General features: G+C 39.5%; 1 protein-coding gene across 1 annotated transcript; it reads right to left on the reverse strand.

Moving 5' to 3' along the window:
* Positions 1–13440: 13440 nt before the first annotated feature.
* LOC140932465 (uncharacterized) lies at positions 13441–15333 on the reverse strand. Its single transcript, XM_073382073.1, has one exon. The coding sequence runs from the start codon at positions 15331–15333 to the stop codon at positions 13441–13443; it is 1893 nt and encodes a 630-aa protein (XP_073238174.1).
* Between the last annotated feature and the right edge of the window lie 28 nt (positions 15334–15361).

Consider the following 15361-nt stretch of genomic DNA (forward strand, 5'->3'; position numbering starts at 1 on the left):
ACCTTGGCCCGTACTAAACGCCTCAAACTCTTACAGACTATGTTTGATAATAATAGTAATAATAAACATTCTTGGAAAGATTAATATATTCAGTGAGAAATGTTCGGAATCTAACTCTAGGTGAAAGCCTTACTATGATCAACATAGTGTTGGTCACATTTCAAAAACAAAGATCAATTCTATTTCATTTTCGAAGGTTTACGTCAAGCAATATATTTTCTTAATAAATAGAAGCCAAGAGCTAAACCACACGCTCATAACAGAACTTTCACGAACTAGATTTCACAATATCCCTAGGTACAGGTTCTCTTTCTATTCCTTATGAGTAATAGATTTGAAGCCTATGTACCATAATAAAAAGGCGAAATGTTGATCAGCTTGTAAAAAGAAATTATTCAATAGGCCATTTGCACGACGGCGTCATTTTACTACTTCGGACCAGAATTCTTTTCGTTTTTCTTTTCATATTTAAATTTGGAAGCCCCAGTGAGGTTTAAATAACAAAAGCCCTAATTTGCACAAGAAAGCAAAACCCTGAACGATTCTGGTCCTGGTAGTAAAATGACGCAATTATGCAAATAGCCTATTGTTTCATTTTGGAACCTTGACGTCATGCCATGCTATGCCATATTAGGCTATATTTATCCCTACTACAAGCCGATAGGCTAAACCCACATAACTGTGCTTCCACGACTGGGTTCCTAGCTCTCACTGATTCCGCTTGACATATCCAAATCTCTCGGTAACCACAGGTTGGTTTCTTTTTCTTATGATTTTTTTTTGTTCAGCCTAATGTTAATCATACGTTTAAAAAGCAATAATGAATTGCTTCATTTTCGAACGTTGACATCATACCATATATTTCATTTTCGAACTTTGACGTCATACCATATATTTCCTTTCTTGAAACAAAGCTAAGCAACACCTCATAATAGACCCTCCATTAACCAAGTTTCAACACTCCGGTGGACTTATCAGAATTCCTGTGAGTAAAAATTGTTTTTTTTTTTTATTTCTTATAGATTATAGATTTTAAAGCATAACTCCTTTGTAGCTATGCTATGTGAGTGGCCTACCCTACTCAGTGACCGTCACTAACCGTTCAAATTCTCAGAAGTAGAAGAAGAAGTAGAGATTCAAGACGTTACAGGCATTTTTGATGTTCTATTTTCTAGTTGTACTGTATACAGGGTGTCCCAAAAGTTCGTTCCTCTACTTTACAAGTCTGTATTTCAGTACGATTGGACTTGGTAAGGAAATCATTGAAACAAAATTTGTCTTTCAATCTAATTCACCATTTTCGTACTTGTTGAGCCAATTTTTTGACTCGAATATTCGATTTGTGCACTTCCGCGCCAAAGGTGCGCGTGCGCGAGTATATTTTCCAGCCACATATTTTTTTTATTCTATAGCCCGAATTGCTCGAACTCCTTCCTTGATTTTTGTGAATATCACGAAAGATAAATCTCCTTAACGCAAAAACGTTCAGCTATGTTAAGGGAAGAGCATGTATATTTCGATTTACTGGCTTATCTGTCGTAGAAACTGCTAAAAAACTGGAAAAATCCGAATGTTGGATGGTAAAATGATCATGGAGGAATGAAGGTTTTGAAGGCAAGTAATGAAGGGGAAGACCAAACCTCCCGCATAAAGCAGCTAATCAGTTTTAAAGGAGGCTAGATATAAAAAAAAGGAGACTCAACGAGAAAGCTCTCACATTAGTTAACAAGCCAAGTCCAGAAAGGGTCATGAAAAACTGTTTAAAATGTTTAAAATTAGAGGCCCCTGAGCTGGTTAAAAAAACCTCTGCTTAGTCAGCCAAGTAACGCCCAGCTCGTCTCAAATTTGTAGAGAAGTACAAAATCTTGCTGTGGAAGGAGGCCGGGATGATGATCCTTTTTGGATGAATGCCCAAAATATATTTTTTTCCAGCTGCCTAAACTAAACAAATATTGTTTGGGGGTTGAACTGGCCCTTGCGCACCAGGTGATAGAAAAGCTCAAAATGGATCATCTGTGGGTCTACAAGCTGTATGCCACTTCATGCAGCAACAGCTACAGAATGTGATAAAAAAACAAAAAACAAAATGGGACTGCCAGTAACTGAAATTCTGAATACATGTACTAAATAGAGAAATAAACATCTTCCAGCAGTTTCATGTAAAAATGAAATTTTGATCAAAAGTTATGGTGCAAGAATTTAGAGGAACGAACTTTTGAGACACACTGTATTCATATGCTTTTGGAAAAATAATGGATAAATTGATATAACTGTCCACCATTCAAGCTGATGGCATTAAAAATCAAGAAAAATCATATCACCCATTATTCTAGTTCGTTCGGGCGTTTTTTAAAACCAATAAAAATCGGAATGAAAGGGAATAACAGAGAATACTTCCTAACAGTTTTGCTAACTCTACAAAAATAAAGTCGCGTAACCTCTGCTTTCTCCTTAATGCATTAAAACTTGTTTAAGGCCAGCTAGAGTGCAGAAAACCATATGGCCATTTTCTTAAATTTTATTGTTAAAACAGCTAAAATCTGATTGGTTCTTGGTGGTTTCTTTTGTGTTTTCAGCCAATCGGAAACTATTTGTAATTTGCACTCGTGTTACAAGTTTTGCACTCGTGTTACAAGTTTGCACTCGTGTTACAGAAGAACTGCACCCCTTTCTCAGCACATCAGAATTGAGTAATTTTTTGGTGTATATTATTTTAAGTTTAACAGCTGGGCATTCTAAGAGAAGCGGTGGCTGAGGTGCTATAAATTATTTATCTTTTCGGTCATCATAGCGCAAATTTAAATTTAAATTTATGGGGATCTCCCACTTCAAATGCGAAAACCCTAACAGTGCGGTTGATTGCTATTTAAAGTTTTACGGAAGCGAGGAGTTATTTCTGTCACTTTTCTCGAAACTAAAATTTACTAATCCTTTCTAACGAGCACTTGCCAAATCTGGAGTCGAGTGATCTGTTAAAAATGAGACCCAGCTTCCTAAAATCGCATACAGGGAAGTTAATATAAACACTTTAAAAAGTATAGATAGAAAACAATCATCTAGTAACGTTTACGGGAATTTTTCCTCCTCCGCTAGCTAAAGAAATGTCTAGGCAACATTCGCTTCTTCGAAAAGAAGTCATGCCGCGGAATGTGTTTTGTCTCTGATCATTTTTTAATGTCACAGAAACTGAAATATCGAGTAAAAAATGCCAAACAAACACGATATTGGTCATTCGCCTTTCTCTTCAGGCGTTTTCTTCAGATTTATTCATGATTTTAGGCCTCTTTTTCCTAAGATATTATGAATTCAACCTGAAAGCGCAACTCGAAGGGGCAGCAGAGCCATATCGATAAGCTTTTATTGTCCTTCCTCGTCTCTATGCATGCCATTTACTTTAGGGCACTGCGTGTGAGAGCGGCAATAGCTTTCAAATGGTCGCCGAGGCTTTGTGGCTATGCGGTAAATAGCCGGACACTTGAAACTATTATTCAGCAGTTACTTAGGCTCAATAGGGATAGCGCCTGAGGAAAATGCGTATAACGTCACCTTCTAACTAAAACCTATCCCTCTTCTTGTGATTATGGTCATGTGACATTTCACGATCTTGGGACAAAGAAAAAAAAAACTTGACTCCCATACGAGACTCTTGACCGGGGTATTTTCTTCGTCATTTCTTGCTGATTATCACTTCTATCACATTGAAATTCGTATCTTTCTTTATGAAATCGTAAACTTCGCATTTTCACTAAGGGTTTGATAACGATGTTACGTCATAAATGACACTCATACATGTAATTGGAAAAATGGGTTTACTAGGAGAACAACGAAATTACCCCTTTTCTCTACCCGTAGCTGTCAATAATCAAGAACTCTATAAACCCTTAGTCAGACTATTCTAGATGTATATTTTAGGTCATATTTACCAATAGTTTAGGGCATATAGTAAGCTGCCCTTCCCTCATCTTTAGGAGGGGTTATATTTAGCTACTTTTCTTCCTATACATTGGAACAATCGTACAATAGTTCTGGAATTGTTGTTATTGTTTTGTTTGATTCTGTTTTTTGTTTTTGTTTTAATTTCTTTTTTTATTTCAGATAACTCCCCACACAATATTATCGATAAGTTGACATTTCATGACACGTAGCGCCTACACCCTCTGAACGCTTTGTTTTCTCTTTTTTTCAGATGCACAATTTTTACGTTTTGGTAATTGGATTAATAAGACAAGGTGACCCGATCTTCCAATTTAAAATTTCTGTTTAAGGTAAGATATTTTCATCGACTGCTTAGGTAAATCACGTTGCATTCGTGAAAGAATGAACGGAATTTGGGTGAAATAGTAGTAAAGTCGAAAATAAGATAAAAAATGGGAGCGACCTGCCGATACTTGCTTTTTTAAGTTACTTAATCTTCCTCCGCTACTGAGTGCTTTTAGCGTTGATGACAGCCTGCAGTTCAAGATTTCCTCCTACATTATTCTTTGAAGGACAATACACCACGGGCAAAGCACTCTAACGTTCGTTTTTCATGGAACTGTGCTTATATTTCAATATACATCGCTACTCTGAGAAACGTAATATTACTTACTTTTTTTAAAAAAAGGACAAAAACTCATCTCTTACACAGCTTGTACCGACTACCTGTAGCCAGGAGCTCCTGCTGTGGCTCAACCAGGGCAGGGCAAGATACTAAGTGGCCAACATAAAATTAACATGTCCTTCACTTAGTTTTTTCACTAAACCGCTTGACATATCCAAATATATCTCTCGGTAACCACAGCTTGGTTTCTTTGTCTTATGATTTTTTTTTGTTAAGCCTAATGTTAATCATACGTTTAAAAAGCAATAATGAATTACTTCATTTTCGAACGTTGACATCATACTATATATTTCCTTTCTTGAAAGAAAGCTAGGCCACACCCCATAACAGACCTGCCATTAACCAAGTTTCAAGACTCCGGTGGACATATCAGAATTCCTGTGAGTACAATTTTTTTTTATTTCTTATAGATTATAGATTTTAAAGCATAACTCCTTTGTAGCTATGCTATGTGAGTGGCCTACCCTACTCAGTGACCGTCACTAACCGTTCAAATTCTCAGAAGTAGAAGAACTCGGAAATAGAGATTCAAAACGTTACAGGCATTTTTGATGTTCTATTTTCTAGTTGTACTGTATATTCAAATGCTTTTAGAAAAATAGTGGATAAATTGATATAACTGTCCACCATTCAAGCTGATGGAATTAAAAATCAAGAAAAATCATATCACCCATTATTCTAGTTCGTTCGCGCGTTTTTTGAAACAAAAAAAATCAGAATGAAAGGGAACAACAGAGAATACTTCCTAACAGTTTCGCTAACTCTACAAAAATAACGTCGCGTAACCTCTGCATTCTCCAACTTGTTTTGGGCCAGCTAGAGTGCTAGAGTGCAGAAAACCATGGCCATTTTCTTAAATTTTATTGTTAAAACCGCTAAAATCTGATTGGTTCTTGGTAGTTTCTTTTGTGTTTTCAGCCAATCAGAAACCATTTGTAATTTGCACTCGTGTTACAAGTTTGCACTCGTGTTACAGACGAACTGCACTCCTTTCTCAGCCAATCAGAATTGAGTAATTATTTCGTGTATATTATTTATACCTGGTTTTTTGAAAACCGGGCTACTAAAAAATGTCAGTCTCTCACACTGATTGTTAATTTGATGGCCCTTGTTACTTGAAAAGTAAAATCTCACCTCAAAAAGAAATTATTGAATACATGAGCTTCCATTTCATAGAATCATCTGTCTTGAAAGTAACAAAAGTGAAGTTTTCCTCATTAATCTGGAAAATAAGGCATTTTAAGAAGCAATTTTTAGTGTCGGTGTCACCGATTGCAAAGCCAATTCCCCAGTTCACCCCATATTTAATTGAAGCTGGTCTCCCAAAAACAATCTAAGCCAACACTGCTCAACAATACCAAGTCCTAAAACCAGCAGTTCAACTGCTTGCTGACTAGGAACATTATCAACAGGGTGGGTCATTGCTTGCATGCAAACAGCACAAACAAACTGCATAAGAGTGCAAAAACACATCAAACTTTACAACAACCCCACTCCCCTGGAATTTAACCAGGCTACCCCAAATGCATACCAGACGATAGCCCCGTGTCTGTGCAACAACATGGCACCCAGCCAGACACAACCCCCCCTTACTTTGAGTGAGACATTGACCTTTGAAAGACAGGGGTAGCCCCGGTACAAAAACTCAGCGAATCCGCCCTCTAGCACAAAGCATAGTCTTTACAACAACCCCACCCCCCTGGAATTTAACCAGGCTACCCCAAATGCATACCAGATGATAGCCCTGTGTCTGTGCAACAACATGACACCCAGGCAGACACAACCCCCCCTTAATTTGAGGGAGACATTGAGCTTTGAAAGACAGGGGTAAGCCCAGCTACAAAAACCCAGCGAATCTGCACTCTAGCACAAAGCATAGTCTTTACAACAACCCCACCCCCCTGGAATTTAACCAGGCTACCCCAAATGCATACCAGATGATAGCCCTGTGTCTGTGCAACAACATGACACTTAGTTTGACGGAAGCCCCCCTCAAGAAATATTATCTGGGCCAACGGGGGCAACAGCCCGTCCCTACGGGACGGACTGTTGCCCCCCTCGTGCAAATTTTCTGGAATTTGCACTGATTTCTGTCACTTGCAGGAAGTTATTTGAAGCCCATGGTTAAGAGGTGAGGGTGGTTAGTCCTGAAGAGCGAGATTGTTATTTTTACACTAAAAGTATCAGGGCTTTAAGCAAATTAAGTTTTAAAAGATTGCCTGCAATGTGCTGGACTTGACTTAAGATTTCAGGCAACCCGGTTTTCAAAACTCCAGGTAGATTTGAAGTTTAACAGCTGTGCATTCTAAAAGAAGCGGTGGCTGAGGTGCTATAAATTATTTATCTTTTCGGTCATCATAGGGCAAGTTTAAATTTAAATTTATCAGGTTCTCCCACTTCAAATGCAAAAACCCTAACAGTGCGGTTGATTGCTATTTAAAGCTTTACGGAAGCGAGGAGTTTTTTAATACCTATTTCCGTCACTTTTCTCGAAACTAAAATTTATTAATCCTTTCTAACGAGCACTTGCCAAATTTGAAGTCGAGTGCTCTGTTAAAAATGAGACCCGGCTTCCTAAAATCGCATACAGGGAAGTTAATATAAACACTTTAAAAAGTATAGATAGAAAACAATCATCTAGTAATTTTTACTCTTCTGCTAGCTAAAGAAATGTCTAGGCAACATTCGTTTCTTCGAACAGATGTTTTACAGACATTCGGTGGGTTCCTATGAAAAGTCATGCCGCGGAATGCTTTTTGTCTCTGATCATTTTTTAATGTCACAGAAACTGAAATATGGAGTAAAAAACGCCAAAAAAACACGATATTGGTCATTCGCCTTTCTCTTCAGGCGTTTTCTTCAGATTTATTCATGATTTTAGGCCTCTTTTTCCTAAGATATCATGAATTCAACGTGAAAGCGCAACTCGAAGGGGCAGCAGAGCCACATCGATAGGCTTTTATCATCCTTCCTCGTCTCTATGGGTGCCATTTACTTTTGGCCACTGTGCATGAGAGCGGCAATAGCTTTCAAAGGGTCCCCGAGGCTTTGTGGCTATGCGGTAAATAGCCGGACACTTGAAACTATTATTCAGCAGTTACTTAGGCTCAATAGGGATAGCGGCTGAGGAAAATGCGTATAACGTCACCTTCTAACTAAAACCTATCCCTCTTCTTGTGATTATGGTCATGTGAGATTTCACAATCGTGGGACAAAGAAAAAAATATTTGACTCCCAGACGAGACTCTTGACCGGGGTACTTTCTTCGTCATGTCATGCTGATTATCACTTCTATCACATTGAAATTCGTATCTTTCTTTATGAAATCGTAAACTTCGCATTTTTACTAAGGGTTTAATAACGATGTTACGTCCTAACTGACACTCATACATGTAAATGGAAAGATAGGTTTACTAGGAGGACAACGAAATTACTCCTTTTCTTTATCCTTAGCTGTCCCTAATGAAGAAGGCTGTTAACCCTTAGTATCTATTCTAGATGTATATTTTAGGTCATATTTACCAGTTGTTTAGGGCATATAGTAAGCTGCGCTTCCCTCATCTTTAGGAGAGGTTATATTTAGCTTCTTTTCTTCCTATACATTGCAACAATCGTACAATAGTTCTGGTTTTGTTGTTATTGTTTTGTTTGATTTTGTTTTTGTTTTGTTTTGTTTTTTATTTCAGTTTTATCCCTGCACAATATTACCGATGAGTGGACATTTCATGACACGTAGCGCCTACACCCTCTTAACGCTTTGTTTTCTCTTTTTTTCAGATGCACAATTTTTACGTTTTGTTAATTGGATTAATAAGACAAGGTGACCCGATCTTCCAATTTAAAATTTCTTTCTAAAGTAAGATATTTTCATCGACTGCTTAGGTAAATCACGTTGTATTCGTGAAAGAAGGAACGGAATCTGGGTGAAAAAGTGGTAAAGTCGAAAATTAGATTAAAAAAATGAGAGCGACCTTCTGATTCTTGCTTTCTAAGTTACTTAATCTTCCTCCGCTACTGAGTGCTTTTAGCGATGATGACAGCCTGCAGTTCAAGCTTTCCCCCTATATTATTCCTTGCAGGACAATACAACTGTGCTTATATTTCAATATATATACATCGCTGCAATGAGAAACGTAATATTATTTTATTACTTTTTTTAAAAAAACAATAACTCTGCTCTTACACAGATTGTACGGACTCCCTATGGCCAGGAGCTCCTGCTGTGGCTCAATCTGGGCGGAGCAAGATACTAGCATAAACTGCTAAGAAGTACCCCGAAGTACCAGAACCTATTTTGCCAGACTTCAAAAAAAGTATGTTCTCATTAGCAGGTGTTTACTGTAATACATAACAGGGACACCCAACGACGGTTTCCTCCTAAATGCACTGAAAACACTTTTAGGCTATCCAGAGTACTTTTAGATCTGGTGGCGATAAAAAGTGACGATGAAAAAAATTATGTGTTCAGTAATCCTAGGGCAACTTGAGTTTTTCTGAAATTAAAAGGGATTCAGTATTATTTTCCCGAAAATTTTAGCTACAATAAGTTTACGAAAGTGATATTTTTTCTTATTCCTCTCTACATCGCACCCCCTATTAACTCCGTTGATCAGCAGGCGCAATAGGCGTATATACTTTTAAAGCTGTATAGGCATAAATATATTATACAATGGTACGAATATGTTTTATTAGGCATACATATATCATGCAATAGTACGAATATGTATTTATTAGAACCAATATAAATTGAATGACAATATTGTCTCCTATGACGCCCGATATTTTTCTTGCTGGGAATTAATTTTTTGTGATTTTCAGAAAGTACCCAGTATCCTGCATTGATAATAATTATTTTCGTTTTTGTTAAGTACGTGAAATAGCATACCCTATGTAAAACCAGTGGTTCATTGTATACCATTTTGATTCTGAATGAAAGAGGCAATTTGTAATTGAACAGACACGATTTCTTAGTACTGTATATACCTGGATTTTTGAAAACCGGGTTAGCAAAAATATCAATTCATTCTACTACTTGGCAAATTAAAACAATAAAACTCATTCAAAGGCCGATTAAAAGCCTTTATCTGACGTTAATGGTCCCTAGAAGCATTCGAACGACTCCAAATTTAAAATGACGCAAATTTTAGAACATTTATTCAGTAATCTAACTTCGCGAAGTTTCAAACCGGTCTCATTTCAGTCTAGAAATTTTTAAGTTAAGTGAACTGCAGCGAATGAGTGCTTGGTTAAGGTTTACATAACAACTAATGCATCAGCCAATTCCAGCTGCGCCCAGCCCGCTCCCCCTCCCCCCCCCCACCACCGCCCCGGGCTACTGTGGGGCATTTTCCCGCCTTGTCAGTCCCGGGGGTGGGGCATTTGCAAATTTTGCGCTGCCCGGGAGCCAGGCATTAGCCAACCCTGGGGCCAACCTCAAGCTTTTGACACGCACGCGGTTTCCTATCAGAATATAACTACACAGAGGATTTTACTGGAAAAACAAGCAGATTGGCTCATCTGTCAAGGACGGGAAAAAATTGAAGAGGTTTGTAAAAGCATGTTCTCGATTTTAAGCATGCATTTCTTCATTGCTTATTAAGCCAGAATTACATAGCGAAATCGGGAGCCATTGACGTGAATCAACGTTTTCTTGGTTTTATTATTGAATTAAATTCCCGTTGATATTATTTGAAGAAAATCCTTTCATATTTATAAAACTATTCTGTTTTTTCATAAAACTTAACAGCACACTAATAATTTTAATGTCAATAATTTTATAACATTACTACAATAAACTGGTGTCGTCACGGCGTGAAGTCTTATTACAATAGCACTATTACAAAGGAAGACGTAACAAAAAATCGCACATTAAAATGCTTAAAATGGCACTACTCGACTGTACGATCAATGAACAATGTTGCAGCGTTGACGGAGGAAGGGGCATTTGCCCTCTTTTTTGGTCGCCACCCCGGGGGATTTAACAGCTCAAGAGAGCCACCCCCGGGAATTTGTCATCCAAGGCAAAAAAAATGCTAATGCCCGGGGGTCAGCCCCCCGGGGGGGGGGGGGAGGCTGGGCGCAGCTGGAATTGACTGATGCATTAGAAAAACACCACTCCTTTCGCGGTCCGATAAACGACAGGATTTGGCATGGAATAGACAACAAACTGAATGAAACATAGCACACAAATTATCACCTTCTTATCTGCAAAAACCGTCCTATGGCTCAATGCCATAAGAACCCGCTGAAACTAGACCTATATCCAATTTTCCTGAGTCGAGAGTTGCTTTCCAAGGTACAATAAGCTAAGCTAAACTCCGACGAAACGGTTTTTGGTGTGTTTTTTATTTTGTGGTTCGCAAAGTAAGATGACAGCCGCACGAAAACTGAACCGTGGTCGAAACAGAAAACGATGGGGGAGGGGGGCGAGGGGAGAAAGGCCACTGTTTGAGGGCTCAACATATTGTACCCATGAATCATCTCACTCATAATGTCAACACAGGTGACAAATCCGTTTGGTATATATTTTTATACACTGGAAATATGTTTTACGTTTATATCACAAATCAAACTAACTGGATCATGATTTATACCTGACCTTACTACCTACTAGTCTGCAAACGTTTTATGTTCTCTCGTGTCTGCGAACAATTCATTTCAGCTTTTTTGCTTTTGCAAACAATTTTTTCCCGGATTTTTCATCCCCCCTCCCAAAAAATAATGGTCGGTCTCTTAAAACAATATATATCGCAAAATGACGGCATTGACGTTAGCAAGACTAGCGATGCACAGAAAGTGGAGAAGTTCAGATCATAACTACGCTTGAGAAATCTCTCCCCAGCCTGTCTGTAGGAACCGATTAGGAAAGATGGGATTACTTCAGGGATGCAATTCATGGTGCAGCCATAACCAACTTCGGCGAGAAGAAAATCAAATCCGCAGACTGGTTTGAGGCGCACATAGAGACAATGGTTCCAGCAATAGAAGAAAAGAGGAAAGCGTTGGCTGCAAACAAAACCTACCCGAGGGGAAAAACTACAGTAGTTGACTACGCAGTATGTGACAGGATCTTTTATCACACGTCGCAAATTTTGTAGTCAAAGATCTACTGCATTTGTCAGATCATAGCCCTATTACTACTTAACTGAATATTAACAAAAAGACGAGTTACAATCACACAAATACTTGAAGGAGATACTTTAACGCGTTTACCGAAACAATTTCTGTGGGAAAACGACTTCGCTCAAAAATTCGAGGATGCTCTGAGGTCTCGTCGTATACAAGCACTAATACGCGATTATATTACTGGCGACACATTCAATGAAAATAATGAGCTATCCCTCGAAAAGGTGGAAAATATTTTAATCACAACGGCTAAGTGTTGTTTAAAGATAAAAGCAGGTAAAACGCGTAAGCGTATCAAATCATTATCAAACAAAAAATTGTTCGATAAAGAATGTCGTTCGAAAAGGCACGAATTACGAAAACCAGCAAACAAGAAACATCGAGACTCTTTGAATACTACCAAACGTGAGCAATAGCCATGATACTCTGGCCCAATACAAGAAATTACTTAATTCTAAAAAGAATGATTATTACAATGCCAAGATTTCTGAGCTAAAAAAACTACAGACAATTCAGACGCGAAACTTTCTGGCAATGCCTGACTGAAATCGATGGACGACACTAGAAAAGGAGAGGATGTTCCATCAATCTCGGAAGAAAATTGGCTACAATATTTCCACAATCTTCATTCAAATGAACCTCTTCACCCAGCGCAGCAAACATTTGCAATGAACTACGACAAAATGAATGCCATGGTCAACACTCTCGTCCTTTAGATTTCATGATAACTGAAAGAGAAATACGTAAAGCTGCGGAAAAGTTAAAGAATAATAAATCACCATTTTCGGATAAAATTAGAAATGAAATGATAAAAGCTAGTCTTGATACACTGATGCCCGTATATGAAAAATTATTTAATTCAATTCTTAACCAAGGGACCATGCCACAGACTTGGTGTGGTGGTCTTATTACGACCATTTATAAATCGGGTGGACGAAGCGATCCGGCAAACTATCGGGGTATCTGTGTCTCCAGCTGCCTGGGAAAACTATTTTGTTCTATCTTAAACCAACAACTTCTCGAGTATATCGTTTCTTTTAATATACTCCACAAATCTCAAATTGGCTTTTTACTGAATAACCGCACAGCAGTCACCACGTGTTCACTCTCCGAACCTTGATAGATAAGTACGTTCATAATCACAACGAAAAGATCTATGCTTGTTTGGTAGATTTCAAAAAAGCATTTGACTCGGTGTAGCGTCCACTCATAGCTGCTTCAAACTGTACTTTAATCAGTTGTTCACTCGCTAGTTCGTTTCTAATCTGCACATAACTTGTATTCATTCCACAAATTGCACGTGAAAGAGAAAGATTCGCTGAAATAACAACAACGCGACTATTACAAAGATGATATTGACCGAATAACCGAAATACTGCATACTTACAAGTTATTGTGCCTTCTTAATGGAAAGGAAAACTTGTCCTAACGAAACGACAGTATAACTCCATATCAAAACATGTGCTTTTTCGTGGGAAAGAGCACCCGCGATATTTTGCGTGCGGTCACCGAAGACCACACCATATAACGTTTATTTTGTGTCTCTTACACGCTCCCCCCCGAAAGACGACTGGGGAGTCTTTCTACTTTAGCACAAACTAGTACTGAGCGTACAAAAAACTAGTCGAAACTATCCGATCAGTACAAAGTTCCTCAAAAGTTCCCTCAGTTATCTTAACCTTTCGGAACAGTTCAGACACTTCTCGGTGCCCTTCCTACACACATGAACTGGTAGCTTCAAAGAGGTTTGGCCGCTGTTCCAAGCCACCTAGTAACTGCTCTTCCAATAGACAGAGCTTTCGGACATCTCTGCGGTACGCTCCGTCCGCTGTTCTGACGACAACTTGGCGTACCATGCCTTCGCTATCAGGAAAGGTTTGCTCGACCAAGCCCTTTGGCCACTGACCCCGGGACAGATTCTTGTCTGCAAGCAACACTAAATCTCCCACTTTAAAGTTTGGCTTAGGTTGTAACCACTTCTGGCGTTCTTGGAGCGTCGGCAGATATTCCCTTGTCCACCTCTGCCAAAATTCACTTGCGAGAAGGTGAACGTGCTTCCATCTGGCTTTGAATCGATCTGACTCATCGAATAAATCTGGGGATGAAGACGGGTTTCGGCGCAACAGAAGGATGTGGTTCGGCGTCAGTGCTTCCAAATCCTTTGGATCATCAGAGACCGGCGTGATTGGCCTGTCATTCAAAATCTTCTCTACTTCAATGAGGAATGTTCTCAGGGTTTCTTCGTCTATGAGGCGTTCGCCCACCATAGAATGAAGGATCCTTCTGATAGACCGTATAAGTCTCTCCCATACGCCGCCTTGGTGACTGGCCGCGGGTGGGTTAAATTTCCACTCAATTCCTCTCCTGGTCAACTTCAACTGAATCTTCTCCTGATCCCACACCTTTAAAGCGTTGACGACGTCCAATTCAGCTCCTCTAAAATTAGTACCGTTGTCACTATAGATAATACCTGGGGGGCCTCTTCTACCAACGAAGCGCAAAACAGCATTGATAAAACTGTCAGTGGAGAGGTTGTTAACTAACTCTATGTGAACTGCTCGATATCTTAGGCAAGTGAAGATGCAGCCGTAACGTTTGTTCAGAGAAGGGTCTCTCCTTGATCTTGTGTTAGGTCCTATCTTCACGTAGAGGGGCCCGAAGTAATCCAACCCAACTGCAGCAAATGGATATACGAGCCTGTGACTGTCCGAAGACACTCTAACAACTGGAAGTGGTGCTGTCACTTGTTCTCCTAACTTGGCGTTCTGACGTTTGCACACATGGCACTTGCCAAGAACTTGCTTTATCGTGGAAACTGCATTCACGATCCAATAGCGCTGCCTAATTTCGGCCAGAACTTGATAGGTTCCTACGTGTCCATTCAAGTGATGATAGTGGCGAATTATCAACTCAGACACGGGGTGCTTTGCTGGCAGTATCATCGGGTGCTTGGCATCATATGGCAAACTCGAGTGATTCAATCTTCCGCCGACACGTATGATTCCTTCATCTTCGAATGGCTTAAGTCTGGCTAGTCTGCCTTTGATGACTGTTTCACTTTTCTCATCAGCAAATGACTGTTCCTGGACGAACTTCACAATTTTCTTCTCTGCTTTGTCCACATCATGGATCGATAAGGTTTTAGGACTATACTTCACACTTCTATCTTTGTCGTTCTGGCACTGGGACTGCATCGGTCTGTTGAAGGCTCTACATAACCACCCAACTATTCTTCTCAGTCGATCCCACGACGAATATCGTTGGAACAAAATGCTCCAGAAATCCGCATGAACTGTGGATGCTCCAACAGTGACTTTCTCCTTTTTCACTCCTTCGTCTGTATCTAGGAGGTCTCCTAATTCCTCTGGAGGCTGCGGGGGCCAATCTTCAACTTCTCTCCACAAGAATTCTGGACCACGGCGCCACCTTTCCAGTTTTCCAGTCTCCGAGGCCTTGATCCCTCGGGAAGCATAATCCGCAGGATTGAGCTCTGATCGTACATGCCGCCACTGCCCTGGATCTGATTCTTGACGTATGGCAGCTACCCGGTTTGCGACGAAGGTTACAAATCTTCGTACTTCATTGGCGATGTACTTGAGAACTATCATAGAGTCAGTCCAGTAAGTCACACTGTTA

The sequence above is a fragment of the Porites lutea genome, chromosome 3 (assembly GCF_958299795.1).
Source record: "Porites lutea chromosome 3, jaPorLute2.1, whole genome shotgun sequence".
Lineage (NCBI taxonomy): Eukaryota > Metazoa > Cnidaria > Anthozoa > Scleractinia > Poritidae > Porites > Porites lutea.